Consider the following 15338-nt stretch of genomic DNA (forward strand, 5'->3'; position numbering starts at 1 on the left):
AGTCCTGGTAGTGCTATGGTTGGAAAAAGGTGGGTTTTCTCCTCCCTTATGTATTGCTGTAACTTCTCCTATGGAGAGGATTTAAATGTGGCATTTTTTTTGTGGAGGTAAACCCCAACTATATCTTAAATGAAGGTGTCCCAAGAAGAACTAATGGAGTAAGTAGTTGCTTTTTTAACTGAAACAACTGAAAGTGAAGTAGTTTGGAGAACACAATTATGGTTATTCCCTGTATTCACTAAGTTAAGAATATCATTAGACTTTCCATGAAATAAAAGTTGGGAGAAGTACTGGAAGGAGACATGCTTGAACTTTTGATCAAGATTTTGCAGTCATTGTGCTGACAATGTTCTTGCAAAGTTGCTCTCTTCTGTTTACACACAGGATGAATTGGCATACTGCTTCTGATTATCATATATTTGATTAAAGAGCACTGGAATAAATTTTCTATTTTGCCAGTTCATAATTGTTTCTGAAGACCTCACTTATGAAAGCGCTTTTATGGATTATGATTATTTAAACAGCTGTGCTTTTCCCATTTATATAACTGTTCCATTTCCTCTCAAGTAACATTTTCACCTAAATTAAGCACTAATTCTGTTTTACATCAGACAAAAGGGCAAAAACACACTCTTCATGTTAATCATTATGAATACATAGGCCTCTGGATATGTTTGTAAAAGTTCTAATATAAAATAAAGTTTCTATGCTTTATTAATTAGTTATAAATAATATAATTTGATGTTAAATATTCATTGAAATAAGATAATGCATTTCATAATGTAAAATACAGAAGAGCAAAATAATATTGCCTTTCTCAAAGAATCTTTGTTGCTCTTCAACATTCTCATATGCATATTTCAATTTGAGTGTTTTAAATGAGATCTGAAAAGTCCTTCTGATAGGTTCTACTGGATTTATGGCATTGGATATGTTTAAAGGGTGAACTGTAACTATAGTTCCTTCTTGTGTTTTATTCTCCTTTCTAAACTGTGTAAGAAGTTGAAAATAACTGAATTCAGCCATTTGAGAAGACCTTGTTTAGAATTTTTTTCCTTTTATTTACTGATTAGTATTTTATACCTTTCCCTAGAACAAAAATGTGTTGAATTTCTTTTGAGCTAATGCAAAAACAGTCAAATATGAAGTTTGACTGGTGTCTCATGTGAATGACTTCTAATCTGATTTTTTTTTTCTCCTACTTTCTCATTTATGTGTAACTAGAATGCTGTTTTTTGGAGGATTTTTTTTTTTGCATTTTTTAATAAGTTAGGTGCATTAAGTCCTTCGTGTTCTAATTTCTTTTTTAAAATATGATTGAAGAATATGTAAGGCATCACCAAACATAATTACTTCAAATGGCAGCTGATATTTTTAGAACCAAAATATTCGTTAATAAAACATGGCTCCATAGGACTGTGATTGAAAATGTGTTCTAATGTAAGTAAAGCCCTCTTTTGTTAAAGGCCCCTCCTTCTATTTTTTTTAGATTCTTCTTGCTAATAAGTTAATATTTGCATCTGATGAGTAGAGGTAAATCTTATTTATGTACTGAGAAAAGAATTGTCATAAATTTTTTTGTACTTTGGCAACTTTTGAGGATTTTTAACTGAGCAGAGTATGAATTTCTCTTTTAATGCAATTAAGAACACTTTAATTTCCTCCACTACGTAAGACCTAACCCTGTCATTATTGACACTTCATCTGTAGTTGTCTTGTTATTAACCCAAATGATATGTGATTTCAGTTTTACCCAGTTACATGATGCCTTGAAAGGAATTCTTAGTACAGATGGAGCTCTGTAATTAGATTTGGAGATGGAGGTTTTGAAACTCAGTCCACAGTGATATTGTTTTCAAATTCTGGGTCTGAGTCTTAGAGAGAAGATAAAAGTGTTTCCTCCAAGCTTAATTATAATGAGTGAATGATTAATAAGACTAGTATAAAAACATGGAAGAAATGTTAAAGTGTGATGGAGTATTTTGCTGAAAAATATTGTTGGCTCTTTGCCATATTTTTGTAAGCACTTCTCTAGGTTGATTTTTTTTTTAAGGTGAATTAGCTAAGAGCTAATGTGCTGATGAGAGGCTACCTTTTCTTTTTGAGTGATAAGAGTTTATTATCCTAATTCTTTATCAGTAGAACTATCCTTTCATTTGAAATTTTGTTTAGCAATTATGTATAAATGGAGCTTATGATGGGAATCATGAAGGGGAAAGGTTTATTGTTGTTTACAGTGATGTATGGTGCTTATGTAACTTCATTTATTTTGTGTAGGTATTTATTAGAAGGTTTTTCAGAAGTCTATTTTCTCCTTATCTTATAGGGAGTAATAGAAATTCTAACTTCATTTCACATCTGCTACCCTATATTAACTGTGCACTCTCACAGACATTATTGTAAATGGCTTCACAGTGATGTTAGCTTTGTGGAAAATGTTTTGGTTCTTAGTAGCAATCAGAAAAGGAAATTAAATATAAGGAAGCATTAATAAGGAAAAATGAGCAATACAAGAGTCATTTATTTGAAACTCTATAAATTAATGATATGTCTGTATTTTGAATGTTGTATGAAGTTCTGCTGATTTCCAGTCTCAAATTAATATATTAGGACTAGCAAAAAATGTGAAGGGTAAGAAGTGTGATTAAATACAGATTTCAGATGAGGAGTGACTTAAAGTACAATTGTTCAGCTTGGAAAAGAGCTGACTAAGTGTAATTGAAATATAAGTAAATAAGGGAGAGAATGTGATAGAAAACATCTGATTTCTGCTTTTCAAAATGCAAGTAGCACAAGGCTGAAATTAAATATACCTATGGCAGATGTATAGCAAGATATTTTTACACAAATCATGGGCAAAATGTAGGACTCATTACCATGGGCTGAGAAGGCTCTAAGAATTTGAGGGTTCAGAAACTAATCAGAGGAATTATTGGAAGAAAATCTATTGGCCTATCGAAACAATGATGTTATTTCTGGGGCAAGAGATTGCTGTGTCACAAATAACGTGAGGTTGGGACACTATAATAGAGAAAATTCTGTATATGCCCAGTCTATACTGTTACACGTTTTGTAGATACTTGGCCTCTTGTCACTGAGTTTCAAGTGTTGAGATGTAATGAAGATCCAACAAGCTTCTTACATAAGGGAAACTCTGGCCACTAATAAATTGTTTCTTACTCTTGTTTATCTGCCTTCCAGTTTCCTTCTCATAAATAAGCCTTTGTCATTAGAGTTGCACCTCCTAAATGACAGTATAATTCTGGCCTTTGTTCTTTCTTAACTGTTATCATCTAGAAGTTAAAGAAAGTATTTCACTGCATGAAGAGCTACATAATAAATTAAGAAGAAGCTTGGAGGAAGGCAAATAGGATGCACTTAAATGTTTGTAAAACAATTCATTATGGTCTGTGGTGCCATAGGAGGTGGTGCCTCCTTTAGCAATTGAGGTTTTGGGTTTTATCATTGCACAAAAAAAAGATCTTAAATCATTAATGACAGCTAAAACCCTGTGGGAGTCCAGTCACAAACCAGAAAAAAATTCTTACACTATTTGAGAGTTATTTAGAGAAACAAAGGAGACACATATTGACATATCTGGTTAAAAATCCTAGCCTTACAAATCTTGGTATCAGAAATTGCCCTTATAATCAAGGGCAGCTTCTTCTTGTAAGGACTTGAAAAAAATAAATTGGATTAGAAAATTTTTAAGAGGTTTTAAAGGACAATACCTGTCTTTTATCTTGAGCACTTTTGAGGACAAGAAAAATGTAACAAATAGTGTAACTTGTATTGATTTTCTTAAAGAAATACAGAACCTTAAAGAATGTATGGACTGTCTTTGCTTGAAAATTTAACAAACTTCAGGCAACCAAAACTGAAAAGGAACAGGAGTTATATGGCTATTGTTAAGGTGTCTGGCTATTGATTTCTCCAGCCCTGACATCTTAAATTCATGTATACGTATTCTGCATTTTTTTGCCTACTAAGCAATATTATGCTGTTTCAAATTATGGCGTTTCCTGAGAAATTATTGGGTTTTGTAATAATTGAAGGGTTTTGCTAGTTATAAATTAAAATTTATATGGAAAAATGGGGACAAAGTAATGTTTGAGGTAAAACCATAACTGTTCATATATTTGACTGTGCTTATTTTTAAAATATAGTCAATGGGCATTTCAGTCTTAACAAGAATTAGGTAGATTCTACAGGAAGCATTTGCTCAAGCTCCATAAAGAAATCTAACTCTGTAATAGATATTATTCTGTTATTATTTCCTGGATTCTACATATCTTTTTTAAAGGAAAAATTCTGCTTGGCACTTCTGCCTTTACTGTTGGCTTTAGCCTAATTATGTTGTATGCAGAGAATTAAATAGAACTATAGCCCATGCCCAGTATTACTTCTATAATCATTAAAGAGTCACTAAAGAGTCACTGTTCAGAAGTGAGTGAGGGCTTTTCACTGTGCCAAACACTGGGTTCTTTTCTCCCACATTAACTTTTTGGAGCAGAGGACTGCATGGTAAATAGTTAATTAAAAATGAAAGATTGATGAAAATGAGCATGTTGAAATTGAATGTAGAGCTTCTATAGTTGGTGATGAACATAGCCACTGGAAATTTCAGCATTTCAGAATGCTGACAACAACCAAAAAATATTATTACATATTTTAAAATTATTGATGTAAGCAGGCAGCAGGATGTTGAGAATTAAGGACCTTCCCACTAAACTCCTGCTTTTCAGCAAAAGACCAGTGCTGTGCACATCTCACTCCAGTGTTGTTTAAGATCATTTATACCTGGCATTGTGGTTTGCCTGGGCTATCCCTCTGCCATTAATCTTTAAAGTACATCTATACGTATCAGTTGGAAAATGGCACTCTCATAACTAAATTAATTGGAATTGTTTTGGTTTTAAATATTGCATAGCCATGATTTATAGTTTCTGGGCTTTTAAGAGTTGTCAAGTGTTGTGTGACAAGAAGGAAATGAAACATTTCAAAATGAAAGCAGTAAAAGACCCTAAAGAACACTAAAACTTAAGAAGAAGGTGGACATGAGAATAGGACACTATAAAAATTCATTATTTATTTTAGAAATAAAAGTAGGTAATAGATAGCTTAATCTTAATAGAGAAATGTAAGAAATTCCTTTTCTTACCAAACAACAATGCAGTGGTATGAAAAAAGCAAGCTGGGTTTATGTCAAGTGGTATTTAGCAAGGTAAGTGGCACATAAGAGAGCTCCTGAATAGTGAGGAAAAACAGGTAATGCCCTCTGAGAGCAACCACTTTGCCTTCCTGATTGTACCTCTCTCAGTCAGAGAGCCTGCAGATTATTTTGAGTTTACAGACTAAGGGGGAATATATGATGGCTGCTTAGAAGAAGATAGTGGCCTAGTACTTGGGGCCAGTGGGCTTTGTCCTGATGGTATGTGGCTATTTTTTGATCTTAGCCAAAGTGTGTAGATAGCACATACACCACGATCCTCACAAATCAGCATTCTTTCTTCTTTAATTGTTATGTGTCCTTGATGTACCAGGGAACAATCCCACAGACTATTTTGAAATAAACCCTATCATTTTCCAAGACTAAAATTCCATTAATTGTATTGTTGCAATTTGTTTTAGTCACAGACTACATCTGTGAGTTAACATACAAAAGAGAAATTGCTTTGACAAGTATGTTAGAATAATAAAAAATGAATAAAATAAACAAAGAAATTTATAAAACAATTCTTCTGAGTTACTGGCAACTTCTGTTGACTAAAATTTTCTATTAGTGTTTATTGCAAATACATTCTCCTTGCTTCTGTATGTGAAGTTTGGGAAACTGGTGTGCATGCATTGAATGTTTTTCCAGTTGTCTTCTTTTAAAAACAGACATTGCGGTTTGCACAAACATAATGTGTGATAGTGTTTGCTGTGCAATACAAATTAGATTTAAATCAATGTGTAATTGTTGACAGCTTAATGTTTCTTAGAATTTCAATTTTTTGGTGATGTTCTCTGATAACTATGTTAGATCTCAGCAAGGTTTGCTTTACAGAGATAATATATCATTCAAATTATCTAAAGCACCCCAAAAAGCTTCATATAGTTTGTGACTGTTGAAAAATAAATAACGAATGCTGCTGACCTATTAGATTTGGCTGTGTAATTTTCAGCAGTGCAAGTGCTTAGTCTTACTAGTAGAAGAGACTACAAAAGTAGTTGCAAAAAACATTTATCTTTTTGAAGTACATTTTGTGACTTTTGTAACCTTCAGTTATTTCCATTTATTTTGCTTCTTTTTTGGCTTGGAAACAAAGAAAATACCTTAAAGAAAAAACAACCCCCCAAAACCAAAAAAAACCCACAATTCCAAACCACTACCAAGTAACTAATTTTAAAATACACCTGGTTATTGAAAACAGGCAGTTAGAAGCATGAGCTTATACTGTACTAGCATTCGTACCTTGATCTTAAAGTTATTATTGAAAGTGAGAGAAGACAGGCAAGGATGGGCTATGAAGTATTAAAAGCAAAATGAACTGGTAATATCTGTTTAGTAATACTATTTTTCGTGCTCTTTAAGCTGTGCTCATTTATCAACTTCTTTATAGTCCATAAAAATAAATTTTGAATTTTTGCTTTCAGACATGTGGCAAACCTAAGTTGCTTGATTTTATTTATTAAAATAAATTATCAGTATCTGTTCCCTTTTTTGATGTAAGAAAGTCCCTTATTTAATTGGCTGATCTCTTTTGTGATTAAGTCAAGGTCAGAAGTAATTTATAAGCAAAACTGAACTAGATAAACTGAAAACAAATTCGCTAAAAGTTTGAGAATGGTTTTAATTTTACTTCACTGAAAATAAACCTGCAATTTTTATTTCTTAGTCTTTAATTTTTCAGGTTCAACATCTTGAAGTAAAAGCTCATATACTGCTTTGGCCAAAAATGCTTTTGTGAAGATCAAAATAATAAATAGTAGAAGTGTCCTTCTAGTGGCTCAGGAGCAATAGACCATGAGGAGGACTTTTGGGTTTGTGTTTTGGATTAGGTACTTTTACGTAAAATACTTTTATCAGTCTTTCTGTCAGATGTGTTTGGATTACTTTATAAATTCTTCTAAGTAGGTAAGATTTGTCCTGTGTCACACTTTAAAACTTTTTTTTTTGCATTCCTTCTAGAAGTAGGACTTTTTATTTCAAAGAATCTGACTCTTGTGCTAAAGAAGCTTTTATGAAGGCAGGTATTTGAACTTCATCAAACTAATTCCTGTCCTACCCCAAAAGTGTTTTTTTGCAGTAGGTAAAGAACAGCTTAGGAAATTTGTGGCGAATAGCCCATTTTGATTTTGTGTTTGGGTTTCTATTTCTTTTTCCTCTTTAAGCCTCCACAAGACTTAGGAAAGGTCTGACATGGTCAAGGATGTTATACAGCCCTGTGATCTATGTGAGTGTCATTGATAGTTGTCTCAGTAAATCATATGTATATGCAGTTGATCTACTACTGGAGTTGATCTGCCTACAGGAGTATCCTCCTCCCTCAAAGAAAAATGTAAGAAAATAAAGGTAAATTCATGGGATATTTTTAAGCTTGCATAATTACAAGCATATTCTTTTAAGTACTAAAAGCTTACCATGTTACTTCATTCATATTGTCTCAGCAAGTATAAAAAAACCCATTTAAATTCATTTCTCAGATTACTTTAAAATTGTTAATAAACTTACTAGGTAACATTCCCTTAGTGACAAACTACCGAGTATGTGCAATATATTATTCAGAGTAAAAATGGTTTTGAAGGAAGGCTTGTTGAAAAGATGTTGTTGTATGTTAATGTGCAGAATTGTATCCTGTTGTAATGATTCACATGAGAATAAGTCTTTTAGTGCTGTCATTTGGTTGTAAACCATATTGTGAGCGCATTGGTTAAGATTTATCTGACATAACTTTAGAAGTGCCTGTCTGAACTTGTTGTCTGTTTATAGTCAGTAAAAAGTACTACATTCCCTGAAAAAGATTTATTTCATTCTGATGTTGCAGCTAAAACCACTGAGATAATCACTTCCCTGAAGCATCTTTTACCTTCCCATAATGGTAAAGAGAATTGTGAAAATTAGCCCAGATACACATAGCTGTAATTCAAATCTCTAAGGACTGCCTTTTTTTTAATTTAAAAATAAATATGTGCCAGTTATGAAACATACCTTCTTAAGTTTTTTTTTAGCTGTGATTTTCTCTGTAGTTATATTGATATATTTAGGTTAACAAGTGCATATGATCAGCACACATTTGTCATTGAACAATTTAATTTATTCCATTTAGCATTCTAAATGGTTTTGCCTAAAGAAATCTTCTTTCATGCAGTTGAAGAAGAATCTTCCTAAAAATCTGAATTAATTGTTTAGAAGTTTAAGGTTTTAGTTAAGGACCATAAAATAGTAACCTGTTTTTCTCCTGCCCAAGTCCGCTACTGCTTTTCTCAGACAACTCTGTTTTAATGCTTATACTGTTGCCTGTCTTTATATAAGAAACAGTAGCAGTCTGATTCCACATATTTGGAATTCTCACTGGTGATTATGAAATCTGTTCAGTGTTGTTTTGTAGAAAAGATGTTCCAGTTTTGACAAAAATTATCTTTCCATGCTATATAATGGCTTTAGTTATCATATTTAGTTAAATATGATTACTTTAGTTATCATATTCAGTTAAAGGTTTACTAATTTTCAAAAGAACTAATTGATTTAGGATTTTAAGAGATTTTCAATCTCATTTGAGTGGGTTATTCTCAGCTCTTTTTCTGTGGAAACTTGTGCCATATGCTGAGTCAGCTGTTTTATAATGCTGAAAATGAGAGATGAGCATTAGGGAGAGGAAGAGAATTAATAATTTTGTTTCCAAACTGTTTACCTCCTATACCTCCTATATAGCTACAAGGAAAGAGGTGTTTTTTTTTTTTTGTTTTGTTTTGTTTTTTTTTTTTGTTTTTTTTTTTTTTTGTTGTTGTTTTTTTTTTTTTTTTGTTGTTTTTTTTTTGTTGTTTTGTTTGTTTTGTTTTGTTTTTTTTATTATTTTATTCTGGTTGTATATGTATATACTTGAACTTAACATGCTTCTGTTTAAAACAGATGAGGTTGTCATGCTGACTGTGTTATGCCTTCATTTATTTTTGCCTTTAGAAAAAGGAGAGCAAATGTGATATTACTTAATTAGGAGACTATAGGAGTGACCTGGTGGAGATTAGGCCTGGATGTACTTAGGGGTTTAGTAATTATAGTATTGTGATACTTGAATTTTTCAGTGGCACTGTCTGTCTAGTATTGGAATTCATATTCTTGATTTTTTTTTAAATAAATGCAGATAGGACTCCAACTTGAAGGAAGCTAGAAAATGCTTCTTTGACAGCAATGAACTGCAAACTTAGAGATGTAAATGCTTTAAGACTTTGGTTTATATATCTCTAATATGCTGTCTTTAATCACTGCTGTCTACAGTTTCATGAGGAAAGGAAGTGGAGAGGGAAGTTTTTGAGCTCTTATCCCTGGTATCCAGTGCCAGGATGCATGGGAATAGTTCAAAGCTGTACCAGGGGAGATTTAAATTGAATGTTAGGAAGCACTTCTTTGTAAAGAAGATAGTCAAACACTGGAACAGACTTTCTGAAAGTTGTTTGATGCCCCAAGCCTGTCAGCGTTTAAGAGGCATTCAGATAATGCTTTTATCAACATGCTTGAACTTTCCGACAGCCTTGGAATGGTCAGACACTTGGACTGGGTGATTCTTCTAGGTCACATCCAGCTGAAATATTCTATTTACTTTTAATTTCAATGCATTCTTTCAAACTTGATTTGAAGAATCTGATACTAAAAAAATCCAATTTTCAGAAGTAACAATTTAATTCTAGATGTTCAGCAGCACGTATTTTATTGCATTTCAAGAACTGGTATGAATATGCTTTCTGAGATATGTAGACAAGTTGTGTTTGGGGGAGTATTTCTTCTCTGTTCTAGATCAAAAGGGTGTAAAAGACCAGCCTAAGTTCTGCAGAGATGTGGCAATTTAGGAAGAAACCCTTTTATTGCATAGCATGATGAATGGTAGAAACTTACTGAGGAGTGGCCACAATACTCAGAAGAATGGAGATTCCAAGGAAAGCAGCTGCATTTGAGAATGGTGGTGTAGGTAAAGGAAGGTTCTTGGAAAAATTTGCAAGGACTGTCAACCTGTTATAAGCAATCTCAGCATGGGGAATCCAGTTTAACTTGCTTATTACTGGCAGTTCAGTACCACTTTGGAGGACTTGTTTGTTGACCACAGTTAACACACCTGTAACCATTATCTCAACACTAGATTGGTGCTTCATTTCTTACAGCTGAGCTGTGAAAAATGCAGAATATGAGAAAGTACAAGCAATACTTCAGGATACTTAATCACAGTGAAAGCATAGTCTTTACTAAATATTAAATATTCCCTTGAAAAATGTGAAGACTTTGTGTTTGACATAAAAAAAGATTGCATTTGAGATGTATGATATGGAAAGAGCACTAATTTATGGTATGGCATACTGCCTTCTGTGAGGATTTCTGTCGAAGAGTTCATGTTGTACTCTAGCTGAAATCTGTCTTATTACAGAAGTCTATTACAGGAGCTATATTAAAAATATGTTAATTTTTGAAAGTATGATTTAACTTTTTGGTATATGGTGTTGCATCCACAGTTTTACCCAACTTAGAAAGCTGTAAATTCATTATGAATATTTAGTTGTTTATTGGCAGTTTTTAATATGGCAGAGTTTTTAGAAGCAGCACCCTCACCAGATCCAAGATCTCTTTTCTGGATGATAATATCGGACTTTTGGAGCCTGTTGTCTTGTACACATGAGGAAAACTATAATAATGTTAAATTAGTTTGCATTTACTAATTTTGATTTTTTAAGCATTGTTTCCTGGACAGTTGATATCAGAAAAATCTTTATAGATTTCAGCAGTTGGTTTTTAACTGGATTTAATGAATTTTTGGCTACTCAGCAAAGTTGGTCCTTTCATTGGTGTCAGCATATTACCAGCTTATTGTCACTGTGCTTCTCTGCTGGTTACCTCCCCCTGTTGTGGTGGAGACTGGTTATTCCTCTTTACCTACAGTCCTCCTTGGGAAATCCACCTGCAGAAATGTTGTTAGAGGATACTTTTTTTGTAGTGAATGTTCTACTTCTTTTATTTGCTGAATTCCATTTGATTGTGCACATTTTAAAGCAGAGATGCCTGGTCTATTTTTCGAACACAAATTAACCATGTTCATTTATTTCTGTATACTTGCTTCACTTTTGTTTAGCTTTTCCTTGTCATCTTAGACTTCTTTTTATCAAAGCTGTTAATATTTTTAATTCATCATGAATTTAGGATGACTACTTTAAAGAAGTCACCTCCCCCTACCTTCCTGAATTGCTGCTATCATTGTCAATTAGTTCATTAATTTGTTCCCTTTACTAAGGAAGTTGATTTTAATGATAATTATGAAAATTTTTGCTGTCTAAAATATGCTTAAACTGAAGATAAGGGCAAATAGGAGCATTTTCATGTTTTCTTTGGTGAAATAAGCAGTCAGGCTGATGGGCTATAAATTTCTTATAGCCAATTGTGCAAGCGGAATAATTGTAGCACCTGCTGGATAGTCTGTAGCCCAGGAGAAGATTCTCCATAGAACCAATTTTATGAGCATTCAGTGTATTTTTGTTGCAGATTTTCTGAGATGCTTTATAGAATAAGATGTCTTGGTTTTAATAGTACAGAAATATCCTGTCACTTCAGACTGATACAGGGGCTTCATTTCAGTCTCTTAATTGTTACATATTAGTATATTGATTTACATTAGAAAGCAAATACAGTTTGAATTATTTTAGTCTGTAGTGAATTATTTCCATCTGCTTTACTTATTCTATATTAGTTTATTAATTTAAATTAACTAGAAGTTTACAGTGGGTAGTGTTGGAGGAAAGGGGATCAATCTGCATTGCACATCTTCATTCCAACTGAGGCATAACTGAATTTTTTCCTTGTTTTTAAGTCAAACTTATCAAAACCAAATGATGGGTAGCATATCTAGTCTGAAGGTAGCCTGTCAAAATATTATCACAGAATTTGTGAGGTTGAAACAGAAGTCTGGAGGTTCTCTGATCCAACCTTCTTGCAAAAGCGAGGCCAACTAAGCCCAGTGGTCCTGATCTGTGACCACATGGCTTTTGAATGTATCCAGTGATGAAGACTCAGCAGATACAATTTTTCATCCTAGATTTCCTCTGTGGAAAGAAATGGAGGAAAGTAAACACTTCCAGGAGGTGTTTAATTTCATCTTTGGATAGTCATCTGAGAGAGCTCAATTGGTTGTCTTCTACAGGTGGCTGTTTTACCTCTGTGTGTTTTTGACATAATCTCAGGCACATCCTGGTGAAGAGATATCTGAAAACACAACAACGCAGATTGCTGATGAAGTATGGACAGGTTGCTGCTGTTTCAGAAATAAAAATTCTGCCTGGATTTCTTAAAAAAAGAGTAAAAACTCTATGAAACTGTTTCATCATTCTAAAGAATGACCACAGAAATAGTGTGCTTCTAATCTTGATATTTTTTTGGCTTCCTTTGGTACACATTATGTGTTTACCAAATATGCAAATATATGATATACAGTCACAAGTTTTAAATTAAAGTACCAATTATAATTAGGATAATAGTTTTTATTTGAGTGTAATTAAATGTCTCAGGAGAACTAAGGAGGTAGTCAGTTTATATATTTAGCATATTAGAAGCTTTTATGTTACAAAATTATAATTAATATTAGCAACCAATTGATAGAGGAAAAAGTAATTTGAAAGGGAATGCAAAGTATAAATTAGGGTGGAAGCCAAAGCTAGTCCTTGCTTACTTGTATTATTTGTCTGAAGATGGGATATGAAAGAAGTCTTTGAATATTTGGGTAGGCTTAGCCACCAAAAAAGTTTGCATAGTTTCCACTTGCTTATTTTTTTTGAGTTTAATTTGAAGTCAATACCAACTGCTTTTAAATAGGCCATAGCTTTGCCTTCTATTAAAATTGACTGTTGAAATTATGCACTTATAAGAGATAATTCTTTGAATAGCTTTAATTTAAAACTTGTTATTGAAATTTTAATTACATAACTCCATTAAACAAATAGAACAAAAAATATTAGAATTATTTTAATATAAATTTATTCCATTATTTTGTGTAATATATTTACAGTTACTGAAATTAGTGTTGCTGACAGGCTGAGAGAGTTGGTTTGTTCAGCCTGAAGAGGAGAAGGCTCCAGGGAGACCTTATAGCACTTAAAGAGAGCCTAAAAAAGAACTGGACAGGGATTTTTTACAAGGGCATGTACTGATAAGGTTTGTGGGGGAAGGCCTTAAACTGAAGGAGGGAAGGTTTAGATTAGATAGTAGGAAGAAATTCTTTACTGTGAGAGTGATGAAGCACTCAAACAGGTTGCCCAGAGAGATTGACCAAGGCTGGAGGGGACTCTGAGTAACTTGGTCAAGTGGAAGGTTTCTGTCCATGGCAGTGTGGTTGGAACAAGATGATCTTTAAGTTCCCTTCCAACCCAAGCCATGCTCTGATTCCATGACTCTGTGAAATTTCACACTGGTACTTTCAAAATTCTTCAAAGTTACTAGGATAAAGTAGGATACATGAGAGTCAGGCTGTGTTTCCTTCAGAACTGAAAGATGTTTATGTCATTAAAAGGGGTTTGTTTTCTTTAAGCTAAATTTCGTATTTGGTTTAGTAGATTGTCTTGAGTTCAGCTTTTTTAAGTTACACAAATAACTGATCAAAAATGTTGAATTCCATTCCTGAAGATAGAATTTGGTCTTGACTGCATCTTCTTTTACTGGTTTGCTTTTCTCTCACTCCTAATACATGCCTGGTATTTGTGCTATTTAATTGGAGCTTAAGACTTTGGGGGCAGTGTTTTACCAGTACCTGGATTGATAGGAGTCAGGCTGTCATTTCATCAGTGCTGCTGTTAACTCACTTCTTATCTGAGTGCTTGCTCCTTTCCTGGGTGCAGTCTGTCCCTTGCACCAATCAGCAGGTTTCCTTGACCACACAATGAGCTGGTGTGTGGTATAATAATGTAAATTTTTTATGTCTGTGTTACTCCAGAGCAGATGAGTGGTTATTTTTCGGGGCATGACTGTTTGGATGGGACAATGGAAAAGGCAGTAAGGTCTTCCAAACACATAACTAAGGGAAAATGTTGGCTTATATCAGGACAAAAAGCTAAGTTAATTTCAGTGTCTTTTTTTTAATTGAGTAAGCAAATTTCTGAGAATGGTGGAAAAGCCTCTATTGCTTCTTGAGCTTTTCAGGTTCTGCACTACATCTATCTGTCTGGGCCATGCTACCATTTCAATTACTACATAGGAAGGAATGCTTCAAATATATTTTGATTTTATTTTATTGAGATGCTATATTCAACACAGTGACAAAACTGAAGGAAGTGTTTCATGATACTAATGTGTATATTTTTTACAAGCTTTGTTTTGCATAGCATGATTGTTAATTTACTCTTAGAAAGCATAACTGTAACTTTCTCTTATCAAAGTTGCTTCTCTAACCATGTAAAACATTTTCTGTATTGGTCACAATGGAGGTATGAGAGACACTAAACTATGTATTTCACACTTTAATGCTGTTCTTGTTTTCTTTTTTAGCTGGTTGGTGGTGAATTTGATCTAGAGATGAACTTTATAATCCAGGATGCAGAGAGCATTACATGCATGTCAGAGCTTTTGGAGCACTGTGATGTAACGTGCCAAGCAGAAATCTGGAGTATGTTCACTGCAATTCTGCGTAAAAGTGTCCGTAATTTACAGACTAGCACAGAAGTTGGCTTAATTGAACAGGTACTGCTGAAGATGAGTACTGTGGACGACATGATTGCAGGTATAAATTGCCGACTGATAAAATAATTATTGCATTCTTGACTTGCCAATGCTTTGTGATTATGGAAGGGCATGGGATGTTTTGGTTTTTACTTAAAGTGATGTTTTTATTAGTACTGCTATTGAGTCAGAAGTACTTATTTATTAATTTCAGGAAAATGACAAAAATATATTCTTAGTTTGAAATCTCTGTAGATTCATTGTATAAAATAACTGGTTGTTAATTCATATGAGAAGATATTGTTATCTTAATGATAAAAAAAATTAAAATAATTAGAAACAATGTTAGACTTTTTAACTACAAGGCAATATTTTAGTTTTTATATATATTAGTGATTTTTAATCATGATGTCAAAATTGCTAAATCCATTTTAAACATAACCTCATATGACAG

The 15338-nt window shown here is 33.3% G+C and overlaps 1 protein-coding gene across 2 annotated transcripts in view; it reads left to right on the forward strand.

The window, feature by feature from the left end:
- The window catches only part of NBEA (neurobeachin), a 454830-nt gene that overhangs the window by 63049 nt on the left and 376443 nt on the right, over window positions 1-15338 (forward strand). For both annotated transcript variants that reach the window (XM_053932002.1, XM_053932009.1), the window contains exon 2: window positions 14714-14945. In XM_053932002.1, the coding sequence (XP_053787977.1) occupies window positions 14714-14945 (232 nt within the window). The remainder of the gene's footprint in view (window positions 1-14713; window positions 14946-15338) is intronic.

The sequence above is a fragment of the Vidua chalybeata genome, chromosome 2 (assembly GCF_026979565.1).
Source record: "Vidua chalybeata isolate OUT-0048 chromosome 2, bVidCha1 merged haplotype, whole genome shotgun sequence".
Lineage (NCBI taxonomy): Eukaryota > Metazoa > Chordata > Aves > Passeriformes > Viduidae > Vidua > Vidua chalybeata.